At 37.7% G+C, this 25,032-nt stretch overlaps 1 protein-coding gene across 1 annotated transcript in view; it reads left to right on the top strand.

Annotated features, from left to right (window-relative positions):
- Positions 1-23,213, top strand: part of NFXL2 (NF-X1-type zinc finger protein NFXL2) — an 83,552-nt gene extending 60,339 nt beyond the window's left edge. Inside the window, exons 10-13 of the mRNA XM_090004900.1 lie at positions 7,258-7,339; positions 11,566-11,772; positions 22,664-22,750; positions 22,818-23,213. Coding sequence (XP_089861026.1) covers positions 7,258-7,339; positions 11,566-11,772; positions 22,664-22,750; positions 22,818-22,973 — 532 coding nt within the window. The 3' untranslated portion in view covers positions 22,974-23,213. The remainder of the gene's footprint in view (positions 1-7,257; positions 7,340-11,565; positions 11,773-22,663; positions 22,751-22,817) is intronic.
- The last annotated feature ends 1,819 nt before the right edge of the window (positions 23,214-25,032 follow it).

Genomic DNA, 25,032 nt, shown 5'->3' with positions numbered 1-25,032 from the left:
GGCAGCTCAATGCGACACAAGTTTCAGGATAAGGCCTTAAAGTGCAGATTTGTGGGGTATACTGATGACTACAAAGGCTACAGATGCTATGATCCCATGAGCAAGCACATCAAAATATCCAGAAATGTTGTGTTTGACGAATCAAAATTTGGTCATAATGCTAACACTCCTTCTGAAATTGAAGTTTATCACCTTTGGTTGAACTCAGATCTCTTTTCTAGTATTGATGGTGTTTGTTCTTCTGAATGTAATCAAAGAGATGAAGGAAACATATCTATCACTGCCCCAAGGACTCAGAAAAGTGTGATTTCAGGACCACTATTGGCCCCCGAAAGGTATAAAGGCAGTGTTTACTCTCGACGTGAGAAGGAGATACCTCCCAACTCTAATCAGGAGCAGAATTCTCCTTCTATTTCCATTTAATCACCTGCTCACAGAAGGTCTATCCGACCTCGACATCCTATTGTTAGGTGGGTTAGTTATGAGAACTTCACGATGAATTTTCAACTCTTCTTAACTTCTTTGGGCAAGGAAGATCAACCCACAACATTTTATCAAGCAATAAATTCTAAGAGATGGATTGAAGCTACGAACGAAGAAATGAAGGTTCTTCACAAGTGTGGCACTTGGGATATTGTTCCCAAACCACACACTCGAAATGTGGTTGGGTCAAAGTGGGTGTATAAGATAAAGTATAAGCCAGATGGTACTATCGAGCGATACAAGGCTAGGTTGGTTGCTAAAGGATTCACACAGGAGCAAGGACAAGACTATGATGAGACCTTTAGTCTGGTCGTGAAAATGGGCACTATTCGCATCGTATTATCATTGGCTGTTGAGCACCAGTGGACTCTCAGCCAACTAGATGAGAAAAATGCGTTTCTACATGGAACTTTGAAGGAAGAAGTATACATGGAGCAGCCCACTGGGTATGTAGAAGGGAATTCTAAAGAATATGTGTGCAGATTAAAGAGAGCTACATATGGTCTGAAGCAGGCATCTCGATCTTGGTTTGACAGTTTTTCTCTTGAAGTAGAAAAATATGACTTTAGTCGGTCTCTCCTTGACCATTCTCTTTTCATATTCAAATGCAAATATATAGTTACCCTGTTATTGATATATGTTGATGACGTCATCATTACAGGTAACTCTAATGAACATATTGAACAGGTTAAATTTTTTTTGAACCATAGATTCAAGATGAAGGATCTTGGTAAACTGCGATACTTTCTTGGAGTAGAAGTTGACAAAACTCCTGAAGGCATGACACTTACTCAACATAAGTATACCACTGATGTTCTTAGCAAGGCAGGCATGAGAGATTGCAAGCCTCTAAGCACACCCAGTGTACTTCATCAGAAACTCAGTTCCCAAGATGGAGATTTGTATGAGGATCCTACAGGATATCGCAGGATAATAGGAATGCTTCAGTATCTGACCTTCACTCGGCCTGACATTGTCTATTCTGTCAATCAGGTATCTCAATTCATGCATGAACCGCACATTGGGCATATGGAAGCTGTTAAACGCATTCTTCGATATTTGAAGGAAACTATTGGAGATGGTCTTCTGTACAGAAAGAGTATGCATGGTCATCACATGCATGAACTTCTTACTTACACAGATGCAGATTGGGCAGGAGACCCAGATGAGCGTAGGTCAGTCTCAGGGTACTGTGTTTTTATTGGCCTAAATCTTGTCTCCTAGAGCAGTAGAAAACAAAAGGCCATAGCTAGGTTGAGCATAAAAGCTGAATATAGATCAATGGCAGCTGCTATAGCCGAAGTAACATGGATCAGACACCTGTTGACAGAAGTAGGAGAATTGATTTCTAAAAGCATTTTCTTGTGTGACAATCAAAGTGCTATCAACATGTCATTCAATCCTATCTACCACAGTCGTGCCAAACATATTGAAATTGATCAACATTTTGTAAGACAAAAGGTCGAAGAAAAGGAAATTGAACCAGAATACGTACGGACTGCTGATCAGGTTGCTGACTTGTTTACCAAAGGACTTATCAAGGACAAATTTTGGATGTTAAAAGGCAAGTTGTTAATGGTTCAAAACCATGTACAACTTGAGGGAGGATGAAAAGACACTCTCATTCTACTCTTGTTTTATTAAGAGTTTTATTTAAACACATGCTCATTAATGGCATGTTGTAATTTTATCATACCATGCAATGAATATTTTAGTACCCTAAATATTGTTCCTGTGTATACTTAATGAGAAAAGCAAGCCACTGAATACCCTATTGGGTTTTTTGCAGCCACCGAATACCCTATTGGGTTTTCTGCGAGCCCCTGCCTGCCGGGATCGAGAGGCGACAGGGGCCATGCCCCTGTCAGTCGGACTCCCAGCGGTTGTAGGGGGCGAGCCCCTGCCTGCCGAGATCGAGAGGGTGAGAGCGTGACAGGGGGTTGCCGACCTCCTGCCTGCTCTCTGACCAACAAACGAGAGAGAGGGGGAGGGCACGACAAAGGCTACCGACTCTCTGTCAATCCTCTGGCAACCACAAAGAGGAAGGGTGGGTTCGGCAGGGGCCGTTGCCCCCTACCGACTCTCCGACAACTAGAGAGAGGGGGAAGGCACGACAGGGGCCGCTGGCCTTCCGGCAAACAAAACAAAGGAGAGGGGAGGCGCGACAGGTGGCCGCCGACCTCCTGCCGACAAACGCAAAAAGAAAGAAGAGGGGTGGCACATCAGGGGGCCGTTAGCCTCCTACCGGCCTCTCGACGTATGCAGAGAAAGAGGGGAAGAGGTGGGAGTACTTGGAAAGGGGTCGGGGTCGGTTGTCGTGCGAGGATGCCGACTGCAGCAGTCCGCGTCGAGCGATCATCAAGGTACACCGAAACGGGAGGAAGCGAGGGAGAGGCGAGCGTCTGGCTCACTGAGGGTTGCAGAGGGGAGGTCACCGAGAGTGGGAGCAGGGAGGGCGCAAGTTGAGAGCCCTCCCTCCCTCTGCACGATCTTAAAAGGGCACATCGATCGGGAAACCCTCAAAGGGTTTCCCCTTTTTTAGCGAAGGGTGGAAATAGGAGAGCAGCGGCGCGGGGGAGAGGGTTTAAAAGAACCCTCGCCCCTGCAGTTTTTAACCCTAACGGGTTGGTGGGTTTGGGTCAGATCTGACCTGGGTCCAAAAACTTTGTTTTTTTTCTCTCGAAAAAAACAAGGGTTTTACACCTGTTTTGTGGACTGTTATGTTTCCTATTGATATATTCATCTCTGATTTCGTTGAAGCGTTGACAGTCGTGTGAATGTGCATGCGTCATATCATCATACCCTATTGTCAATTGTAAATATCCTCTGCAATTAAAAAAAAATCATCGAAGTGTAGGGATATGATGCTGTTATCCTTTATTGAAAAAAAAATATATGTATGATTGTATAATACTCCCAAGGGTTTTGAATTTGGTTTTTATCACTTAATGACTGTGTTTTACAACTGTTATCAGTCATACACAGATACAACCACAGTGGTTGTCCTGTGTATGTGTTGATAGGGCCAGTCGACAGGGTCGGTTGAATTTGTTTGACTAGCTGGCCAGTAGGCTGTCCGGTCCGGGGCTCACATACCCAACCAACAGCTCAAACATGTGCTGAATTATATGTTTTGCCAGGAGGAAATATGAATCTTATACATGCAGAATTTTATTTTTATGTACATTATTGTAGTTGTGCAATTAAAACATGTGGATGTTGTGCTGTCATGCATTGCCAGGTCATTGATGTTCTATATTTAATGTGAATATGCGCACGTGATGGGAATATGTACTTTCATGTGCACACACACACTCAAGGGAGTATGCATTGGCATGGATATATGTATGTTGATGCAAGATTTCATAGGGCAAAGATGCATATGAATTAAGCACTATCATGCTTATGAATAGTCTATTTGCATGTTCGATAAAGTGTTGCATGTATATATGTGCATTTGGAACATGAATCTTGTATGATAATGGACGCAATGCTTGGTTTTGGCATGCGATGCATCAATGGTCTAAACGGACTATCACCGGCCTAGAGCTGTGGGTTTGGTTGCTTTTCATATATATTTAATTTCATCGCTTAAATCACACTTGTTGGTACTGCACACTACTGCATTGTTCTTGTCGTCCTCACAGGCTGGAGTCCCGTAAGGGTTCTCGCAGGGGTGGATGCGAGCTTTTGCCTTTACTTTTGCATACTGAATTGCAAACCTCAATAATTGGCTTTTAATAAGAGATAATAATTAAAAACAGTATAATATATGTTCTGGGATCTCTCATCAAAAGAATGAGGATCTTAGAGGTCCGGTCTTTGGGAGACTGTGAGGATACAAAAACTTTGTGGGCTTTATTTTTATTTCTTGAACTCGATATTGAGGTTCCTTCTCCTGACCACGGTTTTAGGGAGAGTCCGTCACTTGACCTGAAGGTGGTGTGTTTGACACAACTGTTGTTTTGGTATACCAAGGAAGTGGCACTTGTGGGTGTGGAGTGTTCTTTGTGTCCCCGATATTAGATGTGGAGGTCTAATGTTCCGAAGGTGATTCGGTCGAGGCCAAAGTTTGAGACCCAGTAAATAAATTACAACTTGTGTGCTAAGCTACTTTTGGAACCTAACTTGACCTCGGGGATTTTACCCGTTTGGTGTATCCACGGGCAACGATAATTAAAGAGAGGAACTTAAAGTTGTATGCATTTAATAGAGCATGCATATGTAAAAGGTAAACTTAAATGAAAGATAATAAAAGGGTTCATGTATTGCACATAAATCATGCATCTTCCCTGTTATGCATTAGAACATGCATATTTTAATTGTTTCCTTAGTCATTACATGATGGTGACTGTATGTTATTTATTTCCTAGTGCATGCTGAATGTCTTGTTTACTTAGTTTGTGCTACTTGCCACTGCTTTAATGTTTCTTCATGCTTAGCATATGTAACCTGTTGCATGGATAATTACTTAAATGCTGTAAATTGTCATATTTACATTTTCCTCAAATTATTGCATGAAATCTTGTCTATACTCTTTATCTCACCTATTTCACTAAGAAGTAGCTGTACTAAGAATTTCGGTTCCGACACCCTAGTTTATTGGTTTTTCGCAGACACAGGTGATCAGTGAAGTCGGTTAGCTCTTGGGAGGGCACGAGGGTCACACTTGATTTTAGACTGCTTCACCTATGGACATAGTGACTCTTCTGTTTGTTTCTTTCAGGTCTTTTGTTTCAGTTAGTTGCTACTTTACTTTCAGTTGAGTGTGAGACTGATATTGATTCATGAATAACAAGGTTCGGTTTGGTTCTTTGTCGATGATAAATGTAAGTCCCTTTGTGGTGTTTGACTATCTAATTGGAATTGAAACTGTGAGGACCCCGAGTCTCTGAGAAGTTTTCTGCACTGATTTAAAAAAAAAAAATCGCATTTTCAAGGGTTATGAGTTGGGGTCGTTACAACAACTGCAGACTCCACACTTTCTTGTCGCTCGAGGACGTAGAAAAATGCCTTATGCATGCCAGTTTGTCAAAAATTAGTAGGATCAAACAAAGTTGGCAAAGACGTACCTGAATAAGGCGACGAAGCTCATGAAGAAATAGGCGGACAAAAAAAGTGACGACCAATAGAGTTTCACATTGGAGATAAAGTGTTAGTGAAGCTCTTCCTCGAGCGCATAACTATCATTCGGGGTCACCATCGAGACCTTATTCGCAAATATGACGACCCCTTCACCATCACAAAACACATTGGGAACTTGGCGTACGTGCTGGAGCTACCATCAAATTTTCAAGTGCATCTAGTCTTCTATATCTTCAACCTGAAGCCATTCCATGAAGATGAAGGAGATCCTCAACGGAGCATACCTTAGCATACTCCCATTCTGTAGTGCACTCCATCAACATTCAATATCTCAGCCAGAGAACCAAAAGTCATCCTCAACCACTCCGACAACTACATCGACGAAGTGAAGAAGTACCTGGTGCAGTGAAAAGGTCTACTAGATAGTGAGGCTACATGAAAGAAAGATGCCCACATGTTGCATCATTGTCAACTTGGGGAGGATTACCATGAACGATTGGCGCCGAGGACAGCGCCAACTTAGGTGAGAGAGCATATTTGGGACTATCATGCTTTTCACTTTTTGCATATGATGTGTATACCTCTTTGACACTCTCCAATGCTTGTAAATGGTCTTTGGCCTAAGAACCTCCATATACTTCTATAACAAGTCCCTTTCCCTTTCTCTCTATGTACTTTCTTACAATTGTTATAAAGAAGTTTATGTCTTCACATCTCCTTGCTCCCTCTATGTGTTTGTGCATGCACGTACTCTTGCTTCCGCTTCTACGCATGTATTGAGAAGTTTGTTTGTGCGCTTGAAAGGCCTGCTTTCGGTGTTGAGATAAACCGATGCGCCGTCACGGGGGCGTTCACTTTTAAGCCTGTGATATTTGAATTAGCACATGTAGTGCCTTTACTGAGGCATTTGCCCACCTATGCTAAGATTCTTAACCCTATTAGCATCCCATTGCTAATTTTGGTCAATCATATCTAAACAGTTGAGGATTCTAACGTGTATTTAACAATTTGGTCTCAATTTTTCCTTAAAAAAAGAAAGAGGAAAAAGGCAATTTGGGCTTAAGTTAGATATCTTGTACTCATTGCTACATATGATGTTTAGCATTTATAGATTTAGGATAAAAAGAGTCTTCAAATTAATGAATCAAATGCACACCCTTGAGGGTGCAGTGAAAGGAAAGGTAGAAAAAGAAAATGACTGGAAAAGGAAGATCAATCTCTCTAAACATGCAAATGGAACTTGATAAGAATAATTGATGACTATGAAATTGAAAGAAAGCATCATTAATGAAAAGGAGCAGTATGTCGTTTTGAAGAACGTGCATGTGACAATGTCTTGAAAAAGTCCATGTATGTATAGAATCTTCAAGATCATGACTGATGGATGGATCATACTAATTACATTTTCTAGGTGTGGCACTTGTTATTGCCATCAGGTCATGACGTTATTTGGTTCTTTGTTCCTCCCCACTGTTTCTCCCTTACTGGTTTGTCAGCTCTCATGCTTGTATTTAATCTAAATTTTGAATGTTTTTCCTTTTCTTTTCCTTCTTTTTAATCATTATTCATTTATATTTTGGCCTGTATTCTTATATTCCACATTTTTACATGATTATAATGTGTAATTTTAACTCATTTATGGGATTGCTTGTGCAACTGTGTGAAACATTTTGTCTTAATGACATGCAGAAAGCTAGCAAACTGCACGCACCTGTGCTCAATGACATGTCATTCTGGTCAATGTCAATCTTCTGAGAACTGCTGTAAAAAGGTTAGTTCATCAGAATTTTACTCATCTCCTCTAGGATACTTGCTAACTGTTTTTTTTTGTCACATTTTTATCTGCTTTCTTTAATGTGATTTGTTTCTTTTGAGATGGTCTGTTTTATATTAGTATTTGTTAGGTCTTTATAGTCATTAAACTGATGTATGGTCAGATTTGTTCAATTTGTGTGTGTTCAAATTAATTGTATATATTTGTAATTTTCTGGAGATGCATCCATCTGTCCATAATTATTATTTTTCTTTTGAGTTAAATTTGCTGTTAAGCTTTTGGTTCAGTGGGGGATCAATCAAAGTTTGATTGGTTGAATCTTAGTTGAGTGATTGAATTGTGTTAAGGAATGTAATATCAGTATTACCAGTGTTGGGTCATACCCACTCATGTATCTCTTTTCTTCATTATTGGAAGGTGTAGCTAGAACATTAGGGTTGTTCTTGCTTATACCCATACGAGTCTCTTCTCCACTTAGTTTAGTAATTACATCTTCAAGAGAGGGGAAAGTGAAGGCGGATAAAAGAGAAGACCAGATTTGTTCGAATTCAGCCCTAAGCCCATTAAAAAAATTAAAAAACTCTATCTTCTTTCAATTGTTTACGACGAAGCTCTATGGATTCTCCACTCCACTTGGGTTCGATCATAGCAAGTTCATCTCAAATAGAAGACAGTTCGGCAAAATACTCCCTTATAGTCATCTTTCCTTGATTAAGAGTTAGCGCCCTCTTTTAGAGGTAATATTTATGGGACAAGTCCCTAGAGGTGTACATCTTCTCAAGGTACTTCCACGCTTGAGAAGCCTTCTTAAACTTGATATTATTGGCGTTAATTTTTGTTTCTACGGATGAGAAAATCCATGAGAGAATTTTAAAATTCCTCATCTCCCATTCTTCATGCTTTTTGGTGTAGTCTTCACGAGCCTTGGCTCTTTCTTCGCCTTCAAGAATTTTTATTTCTCCTTTCTCCATCAAGGTTATCTTTGGCTCCGGTTCGGGAATTGAGCCTTGGACATAGCCCCAAAGCTTTTTTCCTTTAATATGAGCCTCTATGTTTCCGGCCCAAACGTGATAGTTGGACCCATTGAGTTTGAAGCCGAGAGAAAAATGAGTCTTTTTCACCCATTAGAGAGGAGAGATGATGAAAAACAATACGTACCACAAAGGATTTTTAGACCTTTCTTGATAGAAGAGTCTTCTAAAATATGGGATGAACAATCGGATCCACTTCAATCACCAAAAAACTGAGGGCACGCTTTTCGAGGCACCCGAAAAAGTGAGAATCCACACGATCTTTCTTTCTCCAACCTTGCTCTAATACCATGTAAAGAATCCTTGCAAACAATCAAGTTTTTAAATAACTTGATACTTCAAATACTCAAGACACAAAATAAATGCACAGTGTTTATAAGCTTTACACCACAAAAGAAGTGCAATAAATGCAGTGTTTTTAAGCTTTACACCACAAAAGAAGTGCAATAAATGCACAATATTCATACGCTTAAGGAGACAACTCCTTACTGTAAAGCATAACTTCAATGGGCTCACATAGCCCTTATTTATAAGCACACTTAAAGAGTCGTTGGGCTATTCCCAACGGCTCTTAATAGAGACGTTGGGAATCAGCCCAACGTCTATCTTTTAAACTGTGTACAACAGTTAGTGGCTGACTGTGTACAAAAATATTACATAAAAAGAAAAAATAAGAAATGAAAAAAATTACAAAAATAAGAAAAAATAAAAAGGAGGAATTACAATCATATTCAAAAACATGAATATGCGTAAAATGTAGAAATGACTAAAATACCCCTACAGCTAATACACGAAAGAAATATATATTTTTATATATATAAGTAGATGGATACATGTACATATATATGAAATATATATTATATGTATCTTCTTTTATATATATAAAATATATATAGAAAATACATTGTCTTTTAAATTACAATTTAACACTAATATGTTCAGTTCTCTATATATTTATATTTATAATATATATATAAATCTTAGTCAACCTAGGTTGACTAAGACTTTAGTCAACCTTTATTCATCCTAGGTTGACTATTTCTAGCCTCCAACGGCTAGAAGGGATCCTCCTCTCATTTAATCTCTCTCTCCCCCCTTCTTTTCTCTATGTATATGGGTGGGTGTGTGCCTTTGTAATGTGATAGAGTGATGGGTAGTTTCTTAGGTTTTTGTGTGTTTTTTAGTGTATTGTAGTGAGTCCCTTATATATTTATTTTTTTTATGTATTTTATTATTCATTATGAATGAAATCATTTATTCATACTTGTATCAAGTTTGTATATTGTGAGTATTCAAATATATTTCGATTGGCATTTGGACTACATTTTGGAATGTCTTGGGTGCCGTGCTATTTTGTTACACCTCCCACACATCGTTCCGCCTCTACCGCCCAACCAATAGGCCAATGCCGCAACCTTTGGCCAGATTGTCTGATTTTGGCATTCTCCTTGGCATTCCCAAAGCATATTAGCTTCGGGTGACCTTTGTTCTTTGTAGCAATCGAGTCTGCCAGGTAATTCCCTCAAATTCCGGCTGATCCCTTGGGATTTCCATCACCAAACACCTAATGTTTGCCTTGTGCGCATCCCTAGCTGCTGGCTAGCCGAATTTGAGCACAATTGACTTCAAAGCTGCGCTTATCAACTTGGGGCCTATCTCCTCATGCTTGGTTTGATAGGTTTAGTAGAGCTATTATGGAGTTTAGATTTTAAAGTTTTGCATTTGATCACACACTAATAAAGAGGGATAGGCTTGTCACTATTCTCATTGTTTATGTAGATGATATCACGGTGACAATGATGATGAGAAGGAAATCACAAGGTTGAAATACTATTTGTATCAAATATGTGATATCAAAGACTTGGGATTATTGAAGTATTTTCTTGGAATTGGAGTGTTGAGATAAAAAAAAGGGTATAGTGATCTCTCAAAGGAAATAGGTATGTTCTGATGCTAACCAATTGACACTCCTATTGAGTACAATCTTAAATTTTGTCATGGTAATGGAGAACCTTATGAAGAGAAGGGTAGATATGAAAGGCTCATAGGAAAATTGATTTACCTAACCATTACTCAACCAGACATTGCATACGTTGTAAGTGTATTAAGCCAATATATGCATGCTCCTAATAATCTACACATGCAAGAAGTGTTCAGAGTGTTGAGGTGTTTATATCTTATATTAGTCTCTACACCAATGATTCTCGTGGATTGGGCTGTGTTTGTAGAGGATAGGATATGCACCATTGTGTATTGTGTTGTGCCTTTGTAGGTGGGAATCTAGTTTCCTGGAAATGCAAGAAATAAGATACGGTGTGAAGGCCGAGCACTTAGTTGGAATATAAAGTGATTGCTCTTAATGCGTGTGAAGGGATATGGATCAGATCAAATCCTAAATCAGATGGATATTGAGGTGGCTCTACCCATGCCACTTTATTATGATAAGAAGTCTGCTATAGATATTGCCACTTATCTTGTACATCATGAGAGAACAAAGCATATAGGTGTAAATTGGCATTTTGTTTGGGAAAATTTTGAAAAGAGGGTCTACTCAAATCCTCATGCAAGAACTCAACTTAACAAAGGCCATCAATATGGAACTCCTCCACAAGTTGGGGATGATTGATGTGTTCACCCTCAGCTTGAGGGAGAGTGTTGATGGAAGGACATTTCTGTCCACACATACCTTTGACCAATTTTTTGGTGGGTGACTTTCTCTTGTAATTGTAAAGGTTTTTTTTAAGGGGCAAGGTTGTCTTCTTGTACTCCTTTGAAGACATATAATAAAGTGAAGGGGTCAACCACAAGAGACCCATGTTTTGTGCTTCTATTCTTCTTCTCCCTCTTCTTCTCTCCGTTTTTTTTCCATCTTTCTTTTCCTCTATAACTTGCTGCAATTTTTAACCACAAGCAATGATGCAGAAGGGGCACTTCAATTCAGGAATAATGAGCAACAAATATTGCTGTTTTTACGTACTTTGAGTATTTTGTTTTCCTTTGAACTAATGAAGAATCAGAGATGTAAAACATCAAATAATTGTATTTAGTGTTATGAAATTTTTGGTCTCTGTCTTCCATGGTTACAAGTAAAACTTTCCTTGCCATGTTTGGACATGACTGTTCTGGCCCTTCTATTAAATTAATTACAAGAGTGAACTGATGTTGCCATCCTCTTCTAATTGATTATACAAGGTCACTGTCCGTTGTGCTTGTCAAAGTCTACGAAAGGAGTGGCTGTGCAAAGATGTTCAAGCTTCATATCGTAACTCTGTCCATGGTTTAAGAGAAATGTCTAAGAGCCATTTTGGATTTGGGATTCTTCCTTGTAATTCAGATTGCATGAAAGCTTGTGAAAAAGAAATTGGTAATCCTGAACTGCATCTACGTAAAGCTATAGAGGTAACTGTCATTTGGTCCATCTGACAAGGTGCTCTTTTTTTCACTAAACATGATTGCAGCTTGCCAGTTTTTTTTTTTGTGTTTGTGAAATTTCTTCTGTATAATAAATATCTGATTGCTGTCTATTTTTCTTTCTTTATTTTAGAGTAAATACTGAAGTGATGCCAAATCCAGAACAAATTGTGTTATGTACATTTTGGTGGTTTTACTTGCTTGGTCATCTTGTCCTGTTGCTATACCAATTCATCATCGTGCATTTAACATTATTGATTTTGTCTCTGCATTGCCATTATTGGACTTTTCATTATTTAAATTGTCTATCTCCACTTATAGTGATTTAACATTCACTGAAACAGTTAATCACCTAATTTAATTTGAGAACAGCAGTAAAATTGTAATGGCATTTTGTACATATAAGAACCATTGAAATGTTGCCCATTTTCTACACATGCAGGATATATTCCATAGGAAGAATCATCAGTAGATAACAATGCTATCTACCTGCCTGACTTATTTTAGAAATTTCTGGGTAAGTGACTAGGATGAGAAAAATATAGAAAACTCTTTTTTTTTGGGTAAAGGAGCATACTAACTACCCAGTTTTCTATCGATGATGATATATGTAATGACTATTTTTTGGAAGTCATTGCCGTCATTAATATTATTAACTGGTTAATAAACCTGTACTATATGCCAGTTGCCACAGATCCATCGAATTCCATGTTTTCTGTTTGTCTTTCAGTGAAGTTTATGTCATCCTCTTATGTCCATATGCTATTAGCATGTTTATTGATAGTGCAAGGGCATTAATATTGATCCAGTGGAGATATTTGTTAAATGCCATTGTCTTTTATCTTTTTGGATGTAGGAAACTAAAATTGATGTACCTAAAATGTAGGTATAGGTTGTATCTTATATTAGTTTCTAGATCATTCTATGTAATTTGATTTGTAATTTGTCACTGGGGTGGCTGAAAAGTGTTTATGGTTGAGCCAACATGTTAGGCTGCATCATCCTGACTATTTTCAATCACTTCTTATGTGGAAAATAGTTACTAATCAAATGATTAGAGGTGACAGTTGTTATGGTGACACTTGACAAGAATGACATCATCTTGATCACGTTCTGCCATGCTAGGGAGGAATAGTGTACAGCCAAATTGTTGGGTTCTCAAACCAACAAGAATGAATCATTCGGCCGCTAATTTGAGTCATTCGAACACAACCTTGCATATTCAACCACATTTGAGTCTTTTGCAAATGAGGAGGTATTTTCTAAAGATTTTCAAGAACAAGGAGCCTTTTGGAATATTTTCAAGCTTAATGAGCAATATCTTAAAATATTGCAGGTGTTTGGGGTAATACATACCTATTTGGGTAAGTCTTTTACAAAAATGACTTTTTAAAGGGGTTTTCTAAACTTATGGCCAAATTTCATCGTAAACCCCAAATAATTCTTGAAACTCCCTGAACAAGCCCCCATTTTCTGGAAAATGCTGATTAGGTCCTTGGGACCCATCTTCAATCCATGGAATGCCGATGAGTCACCCTATCTGGCTTCAAGAATTCCTCATTAAGCTCCTTGAAGAGCTATGAGTAAGAGTTCTTGAGTTCTCTTCTAAAATCTTGTGCTTGAGTCTTCATGTCATTATTGGAGGAGTGTCGGTAGCGCCAACCTTCCTCTTTGTCCTTCACTTCGGGGAGTAGCCTCTAGGTAATTTTCTCATCTTCCTCACTAGATTAGGTAGTTTTCCTAGGTAGCTTAGCTTCTTAGGTAGTCTACCGAGGCCAGTTTTCCCACTTGGCTTAGTCCAAGCTTGGGAAAGGTTAGAGTGCCAAGCATTCTTACCACTTTCTAGGCTAGTTTGCTTTTGCTGCTCCTTAGGATTTTCTCACTCTTGCGAGAAAATACTAAGTAACTATTGGAGGCTTAGGAATTTACTTTCCTGGCATTGTAAAGTAGTTTCCTACTATGAGTGCCCTCTCCCATGTAGGACATTTGGTTAGAGTAGCAAAACTTTGCCAAATTTCTGGCTAGTGGTTGAGTGAAGTGACTCTGCCTGTTCATCGCGCGAGGGCTATAACTTAGCAAAGCCTAAATGAGTATCTCTTTTCCTTCTCTTTTGTTTTGTTATTTTCTTGTGAACTTTGTTTCTTATGCACATTACTAAATTGTACACACTTGTTTTGTCTTGTTTGTGTAACGACCCCAAACTGACCCTCGAAAAATATGATTTTTTTTTTATAAATAAATAATTTTAAAACATTGCGGAAAATATCTCAGGAACCCTGAAACGTTACATATTTAATTAACACAATCCAATAATAACTCTAGACATAACATAAATCAAATCATAAATTGAAATTGAATTTATTTAAATCAAATAATTCCCATAACGACTTTCAAATACGTCATAACTTTGGCCACCAGATCATAATCCTCACACCCTCCAACAAGCTATTCCCAATATCACTATGCCTCAGTACTTGAAAAAGATTTTTAAAAGCAGGGTAACAATCGAAGTTCCCGTACGAGATCCTCTCGAATCCAACAGTAAGAAAAAATTAACATAGATTAAATCAAACACAAGTTTAAGAGGGCTCTCCAAACAACACTCATTCAGAACATCTTACCATTTAAGCAGTTCAAATAAAGCAATCAACAATTTCATGCTACATTAAACAATTAGGGATGCATGAATCAATGCAACATGCATGAATAACTTTTTAAGTTCAATTATTAGAATTTCTTTTGCATGCATGTCCCTATTTAATGCACACCATTTAATTTTCAGTTTCTTAAAACTCGCTGATACTAAAAAACATGCAAAATTCTAGAGGTTTAAGGTAGTTCTCAATGGTAGCTTAACACAAAATTTGTATTTTAATTATTGGTTTCTACACCTCGACCGACGTCAGAAATCATAACCATCAATCGGAACATTAGGAATCATCACCTAATGCCGGGACGACAAGAAAATCAACATCCATTGATGCCACTTTCTTGGTATACCAATAACTACAGTTGAGTCAACACCACTATCCCAGGCAAAGTGGCGAAAGTTTTCTACAACCGTTGCTGGGAACACGAACCAAACATCGGGTTCTTGGGGACAACAAATGCATACAGTGTTTAGTATCCTCACGGCCCCTCATGACCGCTATCCAAGGTTCTCACCCTTTCAGAGAGACACCAAGGAAGAAAAAAAATTATTACACTGTTTGGTCTCTTCTACCATTCTTAAACATTTTACAATTATGCAAATCATCATGCAATAACATATTCGGGCCCTTGCCTAATCAATTCAACAATGTAATTAATTCAAAACAATACCAAAAATCATTGTGCAATGCATTTACAATTTACTGTCTCATGATCAATACGTGCTCCTAGCCTCCAAAGGCCCATCAGTGGTCTACACGTACAACCACTGTACAATTTAATAAAATGACGTTGCAAAATTTTAATGAACAGAAAGCACACATAGATGTTCAAGTTTTATGTTCACGATACAACATTAATGCAAATTCATATCCAATAAATGAATGCACATTGAACCAAACATATCAATTTTACCATGTCAACTAAAAACACAACTTTTATAACTATTCAAATTCATCACTGAGGGAGGCGACGAACCCGTGTCGACACGCCCCGACACGGGTGCGGACAAGGGTGAGGCTTCAGACACAGGGCATACTCAATCAACAGGTGTCGGACTCGGTCAACACACCTAGGCCGAGTCCGTCTACTTTATAGACTCAGTCAACTTTGATCGAGTCTATAAAGGTCCATTTTAAACTCATTTTTGGATCCAGGTCGGATCCAGACTCGACCCATATCCAAAATGTTATATGCGTCGGGGCCGAACCCTAAAGAGGGGTTTACAGTAGGGGGAGGGGCTTACTTTATCGATCTTTGTCTCCCCCCAGTAGTCCGGTCTTCATCCCCTGCAGTCACGCCGGTGACCTAGACCCCGACGACCGTAGCCGCAGGCGACACCAGCCACCGGTCTCAGGTATGCCTCCTCCCTCTTCCGTTCTTCTTCCTCTTCGTCCGACAGGGGGCTCCCACTTCTTCCTTGTTTTCCGGCAAGGGGTTGCCCCCTGCCTTGTTCTTATTTTCCGGTTGTGGGCGAAGCCCCTGCCATACTTTATTTACTGGCAAGGGGCTCCGCCCCCTGCCTCGTTCTTTTTTTCCGACAGGGGCCGAAGGCCCCCGCCATACTTTATTTTCCAGCAGGGGGCTCCCCTGCATCAGATGTATTTTTCGGCAGGGGGCTGCCTCCTGCCTCGGATATGTGTTTAGGTAGGGGGCTCTGCCCCCTGCCTCCGTTTCTCAAACTGTAAGGGCAAAAAAAAAATCTTCCGGGGGGTGCTGCCTCCCTAAGGCCCCCCACCAGGTAGCGGGACCAGTGCCAGGGGGAGCCCCAGACCCCCCTTCCTGTAAGGGCAAAAATCTGAATAAGGCTCCACAACTCATTGCCCCCTGCCTCGTTCTTGCCAAGCTAGTGCCTTTTGGGATCTCTGTGTTTGCTTTCCATTTGCCGCAGCAGAATCGTGTCCCTACTCGGTGTTAAGAGCTCAACTGCAAGGTTCCTTGTGCATCTTGCCAAAGGGCTTGGACATGCAGTTTGGCAGGCCGCAACATATGCTTGCATGCACTTCTTGATGTGCACAGTTGCGGCATAGAGTGAGAGGGGTGGAGCTCATGTTACTATTTTTTTGAAGTGTTTATTAACTTTATTTTATTTACGTATTTTCTTTTCAGATTTCACTTTTCAGATATAATGGCTAGTTCTAGTGGCAATGTCAATATAGTTGGTTCAAGTTCTAACGCTGAATTAAAAGTTTTTCAACCACTTTGGAGGCTTGTGACAAAAGGGATAAAAGCTAGTGGTGGTGGTGGGAATGTGCAGTTTCATTGTAAATGTAAGAGTGTTTTCACGGGTTCTTATACGCGTGTGAAAGCACATCTTTTGCATATTCGTGGTCTAGGAATTAGGGCATATTCTGGGGTTCACAAAGACTTGTTAAAACAATTAAAGAAAGAACAAGAGGAAGCTGAAAAAAAGAAAATTGCAGAGATGAGAAGCGATTCGATTAATCTGCCTTTTCCTATTGCTAGTGATGTACAAGAAGAGCTTTTTAAGAAAAGAAAGATGGAAATCAATAAAACAATACAAACGTCATTCAAAAACATGGCAAGAGTAGAAATTAATAAAAAGATTGGTCGATTCTTTTACTCAAACTCAATTCCCTTTAATTTAGCTAGAAGTCCATACTGGAAAGATATGATTACATCTTTGGCTAATTGTAATTTGAGTGGTTATGTGCCTCCTAGTTCAGAAAAACTAAGAGCAGTCGTTCATGCAGAGAAAAAAAATAGAATTGAAGACTTGTTAGAGACCCAAAAATTTGCATAGAAACGACATGGAGTGCCTATTGTTTCTGATGGGTGGACTGATATACAAAGACGACCATTGATAAACTTCATTGCTTACTCACTTAATGCGCCAATCTTTTTGAAGACTGTTGACGCATCTGGGAAGTATAAAGATGCTGAATATTTAAAGAGATTATTTGTCGAAGCGATAAAAGAAGTGGGTGAAGAAAGTGTGGTGTAAATCATTACTGACAATGCTCCAGTTTGCAGTCGTGCATGAATGAATTTGGCAAGTGAAGGTACATATTCACATATTTTTTAGACTCTTTGTGCAACACACAGTTTAAATTTGACACTTAAGAGTATATGCAATCAATCAAAAGATGATGCACATGCACGTGAAATGTGTTTATGGATTGAGGAAATAGAGCATGATATTCGAAATATTAGAAATTTTGTTGTAAACCATCATCATGCCCTTTCTATATTTAATAGGTATTCTGATCTCAAGTTACTAAAAGTTGCTGAATCTCGTTTTGCTTCTCTCATTGTTACGATGAAAATAATTAAGCAACTCAAGAATGCATTGATGATGATGGTGGCTGATCAAGATTGGGATTTTTATCGTACTGAAGATGATGTCAAGGTTCAAGCTATCAAAAAATGCATCTGTGATAATTTTTGGTGGGATAAAATTACATATTTTGTTGAATTTACAGAACTTATTTGAGAAATGTTGAGAGAAGTTGACAAAGATGTACCCATGCTTCATAGAATTTATGAAATGTGGGACAATATGATTGAAAAAGTTCAAAGTATCATTTTTAAACATAAGAAGAAAGATGTTGCACTTGATGATTCAGAATTTTACAATCATGTACATTCAGTTTTAGTGAAAAGATGAGATAAAAGCAATACACCTTTGCATTGCATGACACACTCTCTCAATCCAAAATATTATGCAAAAAAATGCTTGACAACAGGTGTTGGTCGTGTTTCTTCAAATGAAGATCCTGAGATATTAAGGAATATAATGATATGTTTGAGAAGACTTTTTAATGATCCTCATATATTTAAGGTTGTAAATAGTGAGTTAGAAAGTTTTCTACTGGGAGATTTGATTCTTTAACATCACTCGTGGCAAGGGACGAAGAAAATCCCCTTATTTGGTGGGCAACATATGGATCAGAGACACCAAATGTGCAACGTCTTGCAATGAAGTTGTTATCCCAACCTGCTACATCATCGTGTTGTGAAAGAAATTATAGTATATATGCTCAAATTCACAACATTAAAAGAAACAAACTCACTAGTAAAAGAGCAGAGAATTTGGTTTATGTTCACCTTAATCTACGATTAATTTCTCGCCGCACCAAAGAAGAGTATAGGTACTTTTTTTTCTTTTGTATTCAAAGTTCGTATTTAAATATTTGTATTCAAAGTTTGAAGTTAGATACTAATATAGTCATTTTTTGATGCAGTTGTGGACCATCCAAGTATTGAGATGTAAATTCAGAAGATTTTGACTTGAAGGGAGAACATGATTTGCATACTCTCAACATGGACTATCTCGATCATGTTCTTTCCTCTAATTCAGACGACGAGGCAGATTTATGATAAGTTTTGTTATTTATCACACTCACAAGCTTCTTTATGTATTATATTTTGGTAAGTTTGTGTTGTTAAGAATTACTTTTTTATTTTTTCTGTAAAATTTACAATCTTTATGTATTAATTTATTGTTATATATATATAACTACCGTCTTGATTATGTTTTGCAGCTGGAATATATATATTTCTGCAACCCTGTTTATGTTTGCAGTATACATTCTGTTAGTGATCGCAGCATAAATATATATCTCTGAAAATCTTGATTAGTTTGGCAGTATATATATATATATAGGCGGAGCTGGGGGGGGGGGGCAGAACTGTGCTGTATAAAAATTTTTAAAAGCCCAGCCCTGATTCCATATGAAATATACTTTTGTCTTTGATTTTGATAATGTTCACAACACATATATATATACAGTTGTTTGCGATTTTGATAAATGATCACAACACACACACACAGATATATATACTATGTCACAGGGATTTGGCTAGCAGGGTGCCGCACCCGCGTCGATGCGACTCGACGCGGGTGCGGCACTGGGTGCGGGACCCGCGCCGGGGGGAGCCCCCGGACCCCCCTTCCTGCAAGGGCAAAAACAATGGCACTTCCAAAAAACCTGGGTGCGGGGGTGCGGCAGGGGCAAAAATATAATAAATAAATAAATAAATAATATATATATATATATATATATATAGTGTATATGTATGAATGTATGGTAGCTGTTAAGGTCCATAACATTTATGACCAACTTACTTTTTACCATTTTTTTATCTTATATGGTTGTCCCCAAAGATAAAAGTGATGAGTTGTGGAGCCTAATCCCCGCACCCGCACCCATGTGACATAATATATATATATATATATATATATATATATATATATATATATATATATATATATATATATATATATATATATATATATATATATATATATATATATATATATATATAGTTGTCTTCGATCTTTACAGTGTTTGCAATATAGATATATACATATGCCTGCGATCTTGAGAAGTACATGTATAGTGTTCTATAATCTTGACAACACTTACACTAGAAATATCTATATGTCTGATAGATTAACAAAATTTACAGCATATATATATATAAATATATGTTTGCGTTTTTGGGAAGAAAGTGGTTTTGTCATGGACAATTATTTAATCCATAGATTTTTAACTGACAACATGGTAAGACTGCTATACATAGTTCAATATGCTTTCAGCAAATTTCTATGATTATACCATGAGTTGTATTGTGAACATTAAAATTTGAATATCTATGTGTGCTTCATGTTCATTAAGATTTTTGCAATATATCTTATTATGGTAATATAGGAACCACTGATGGGCCTTTTGAGGCCATGAGCATGCGTTGCTTATGAAATTTGCATTGCAATGATTTGATGAAAAATTGGTTTTTGAAATAATTACATTGTTAATATGACAGGAAAAGAGCCCAAAATTGTTATTGTATGATGATTTGCATAACTGTTCTTATGTAAAGAACCCTGAATTGATTAAGAATGGTAAAAGAGACCAAACAGTGTAATAATTTTCTTCTCTGGTGTCTCTTTGAAAGGGTGAGAACCTTGGATGACAGTCATGGGGGACCGTGAGAATACTAAATACCGTGTACATTTATTGTCCCCAAGAACCCGATGTGTAGTTCTTGTTTTCGGTCACGGTTGTAAGAACGTCAGCCACTTTGCCTGGGGGTGGTGGTGTTGACTCAACTGTAATTATTAGTATACCAAAAAAGTGATGGCAATGAATGTTGTCGTCCCCACATTAGGTGATGATTTTTAATGTTCTGATTGATGGTGATGATTCTTGATATCGGTCGGAGAACTAGTGTAGAATCCAATAATATAATACAAATTGTGTGTTAAACTACCACTTATAACTGTCTTGAACTTCAAAAATTTTGCACGTTTTGAGTATCCGTGGGTTGTTAAGAAAGTGAAAATTAAAAATTGGTGTGCATTAAGTGGGGACATGCATACAAAAGAAATATCGATTAATGAACTTAAAAAGATATTCATGCATGTTGCACTGATTCATGTAGTATAAAAGTGTATAAAAGTCTTGTTTGTTTGCTTACACTGCTTAGATGGTAAGTTTGTTCTGATTATGTGTTCTTGTGAGCCGTGTTAAACTTGTGCTTGATTTAATTATGCTAATTTTCCTTATTATTGGGATTTGAGAGGGTCTCATATGAGAACTTCAGTTCTTACACAATTTTTAAAAATCTTTTTTAGATACTAAGTTATCGTGATGGAGGGACTAGCTAGCTGGAGGGCATGAGGGAATCTGGTGGCCTAGGTTCTGACGTATAAGGATATTTTGTTTTGTGAATAGTGTGAAACTTCATTGAGACTATTCAATTAAGTTCGATTCAATTTCAGTTCATGGTTTAAAATTATTTTATGTATGAAATGGTTGACAAATTGTGTTAATTAAATCTGTAATGTGCCACGGACCCTTGGGATGTTTTTCGCAAATGTTTAAAAAAAAAGAAAAAATTTCACATTTTTTGAGGGTCAGTTTGGGGTCGTTACAAGAGAGGTGCTTGCAGTGGGAGGAAGCAGAGAGAGAGAGAGAGAGAGAGAGAGAGAGAGAGAGAGAGAGAGAGAGAGAGAGAGATGGTGCTGGTGGCACAATGAGAGGTGTAGTGACAAGGAGCGGCCAGGAGGGCAGCAAAGAGGGAGAGATCATGTTGTACACCCCCTCTTGTTTTTTTTTTTTTTTACTATAAAACTAGGACCAAAATGGATTCAGTTAGAGTTGACCGAGTCCATTTTTGGACAAAAAATGAGCCCGAGTGCGTTGACCACACCCAGACTCACGTTGACTGCACCAAGTGCGATCCACATCCCCGTGCAGCTGGTGCCACACTTGCACCTGCATTACGTCGCATTAATGCAGGTGCGGGGGGCTGTTAGGGGAGCTATTTTACATAGATTTCTGCATTATATTGGTGAGAGAGAGGTAGTGGCATTCATTCTTTTTGTAAAGAGAGTTCATTTAAGATGAGAGCACTCTGCTCTCACAGAAATCTACAAAAATGCCTTGATTGGTGGTAGATATAAGAATTAAATTATGGTCACACAAAAATGCTTTTACAAATGTATAATATAAAACACAAAAATACATGCACAATACAGAATATTTTATATTCATACAAAATACTTTTTCATTATGTGTGTGTGAGCTTGTGCTTGTACTTCTGCATACACATGCTACCCATATGTTCTAAAAAATTTCACGAAGATGTGCCCTGTCCATCATGTGCACGTACCCAACCCTGTCTTTGTGACAGAATTGTTGAACACATTCATCATGATAAATTCCCTTTAGTTTTTTATAGCAGTAATAAAATTGCTATTCAAAATATCTTCGATGTTGCAATATATTTGATCATCAGCAATATTGAACGAAATTTGGGAATGTGTGGACTGCTTTGGTGAGAGAATTAATGGTTGCTTATAGAACAGGTTTGACTAGTTAAATGGGTTTTCCTTTTGTTATGCTGGGTATGGTATTCCATACTCTGGGATGGGGTTTTGTGTTTCTATTGAATACCCTTGTATTGAGTTCATTCCTCGGATGGGCTTCTCGCAAGGATGGATTGTAAATGTCTATTCTTTTGTTTAATGAGATAAAAAAAAAGGTGTGTGCAATCATGGGAAGTCTCTTTGTTGTTTGCCTGGTAAATGTAATGAAGTTGGTCCGTAATGGTGCTGCATAAATTTCAATACAATTTTTATATATTGGCAGTGTGAACTGCTAATCGTCCAGCTCTTGCATATCGTCTTTGCAAATACATTGATATGATCATATACATGTGACCAAGTGCCTCCAGTTTTACACCATGTGACTTGTTGATGTAGAACAAGGTGAATGATCCTAGCTATGTGCCAAAGCGCCGGAAAAGGCTTGACCGAAAGCACGAAACTAAACATTCCTCCAAGTTACAGGTTGGCGTCCTTCCTATCCCATGTTTCTTGTCAACTGCAGACACAAAAATGATGTTGTCCCTTACAGGTTCTTGTTTCACTGTCAAAGAGATTGCTTCTCGTTACTTTCGTAGTTGCACTGGCAGTTGCAGCCATATACTTTGGGCTCAAGGGTCTCTTTCGGCTGTCTGACTGGATGAATGAGATTGAAGAAAAACGCATGAGAAGATACCCAAGGTTTTGAACGTAATGAGCTTTGTATTTGTATTTGTGAGATACAAATGTCTGTACTTGTATATGTGATATAAGTTCTTCGTATTAAGGCAAAACAATGCTGACATTCATTCGCAATTGATGTTATATTGTTTGAACCACAACTTCATGGGAATAAGATATTGCATAATATCTACTTTTGACATTTGTTTTTTTGGATAAATGCTGGAGACTGTGCTCCTGATTATATTAATAATAGATTATCAACAAATGATCATCCAAAGAAGGGAAGCCAATCCGCTGGCTTATCTTTCCAATACAAAGTTTCGTCATTACAAAGCAATAAAAATAGCCCATAGCCATAGACGGACCTCTACTAAACCTCTAATATTAAAAGTAGACTAAAGACAAGGCAGCAGTTGATCTTCCACGTTCTTCCAATGCAGCATTAATGGCTTTGCACCACTTATAGTTTGACACCAGAACATGATATCCTTGCTCCAAATCATCAATAAAAAAGCAGAAAATGACCGTACTATATGGGTAATTTGATGTATTTTTCTTAAAATACTTACAATTTGTGATATTTCTCTTATGTCCAAAATCTCAAATAGTCAGCATTAAAATATCTCTTTTATCCTTCGCATGCATGAAATTGATGCTACTTCTCAGGTGTCGTACTTAAAATGAGGTCCACACATTTTTTTTTGCAGACTTTACAATGTGAACTTCATGTTAAACTTAAATAAAATGAAGAAGTTTACATATATTTTATGCGGATTTTAAGTCCTCATATATTTTATGTGGACTTGAAGTTCACATATTTTATATGGACTTTCTCAAGTGCGCATGTATTTTATGTGGACTTTCTCAAGTCCACATATTTTATGCGGTCTTTCTCAAGTTTTTCTTCAAGTCCACATAAAATATATGCATACTTTCTCAAGTTTGCATAAAATATATGCATATATATTTTATGCGGACTTGAGAAAGTTCCCGTATATTTTATGGAGACTTGAGAAAGTTTGCCGATATTTTATGTGGACTTATTCATCTTCACCAATGTTCGTTGTTTGCATGTTTAGGAGAAACACTATATTTTCTAAATGATGTTTATCTTCAACCGCTTATCTTATCAAGGTGATCTTGGTGGCTATGAAAAGCTAACCTCTCGATATATCTTTTTTTGTAGATTTTTGGTGAAAGTATCCAAAAAATAACATAGAATATGTGAAAAATACACAACCTAGAGGATGTAGAGTATGTTTCTATTCCGGTTTTGGAACTCAAGTACGGGAAACCTAGAAGAGTTTTCGGTTATGACTCAAAACATGAAAGTTATAGGCATGTGCCTAAGCTTTCCAACGACTATAAAAACACAAGTTTTTTACATCTAATCAGAGAAATACATATATGAGAACAAATATTGTTTTGCAAAAAATAATCATATATTTGAGTGGGAGTTCACATATATAGGAGTCCGCAGGTGCAAAGGGTAAAAGGTTTTTTTAAATCCAGATATTTGTGATTTTGAACATAGGGAGAATATTGAAAATTAGTGATTTTTTAAAAAAATATGTCAAATTACTCATACTGTATGGCCATTTTTTGATAAAAAAATGGTAATATTCAACCTCTAACATACGATTGTCCCTAGAACCCTCCAAGCCACCAATGACGCAGTTTTTTATTATTATTATAACTCACAAAAACAACTAAGCAATACTGACCACACGGAGAGATGGCAAAGCTAAAACCAAGCTGATCATTATAAATCTCCATAGGAGGATCTACCACCAGTCTACCCAAAGCAAAAAGACGGATAATGGGAAGCAACTTGGAAGGCCATTTATGAACCATGAAACTTTCATTATAAGCATTCCAAACACCTCTTAAAACCCTCTCTTTAAAGTAAACTTCATCTTCATGTAAAATATACATTTTGATTGACTACAACTTTCACAACACAACAAGGAAAACTGAATTTGAATATTTTTTTACAAAAAATGGCTGTACTGTACAACAAAATGATGCGTTATTAAAAAAAAAATTTAATTTTCACAAAACTACCTGATGTCCAAAATCGCAAA

Source organism: Nuphar pumila, chromosome 4 (genome assembly GCF_984573655.1).
Source record: "Nuphar pumila chromosome 4, dmNupPumi1.hap1.1, whole genome shotgun sequence".
Taxonomy (NCBI): Eukaryota; Viridiplantae; Streptophyta; class Magnoliopsida; order Nymphaeales; family Nymphaeaceae; genus Nuphar; species Nuphar pumila.
The sequence above is the reverse complement of the archived record's forward strand: the minus strand, read 5'-3'. Positions and strand labels throughout refer to the sequence as shown.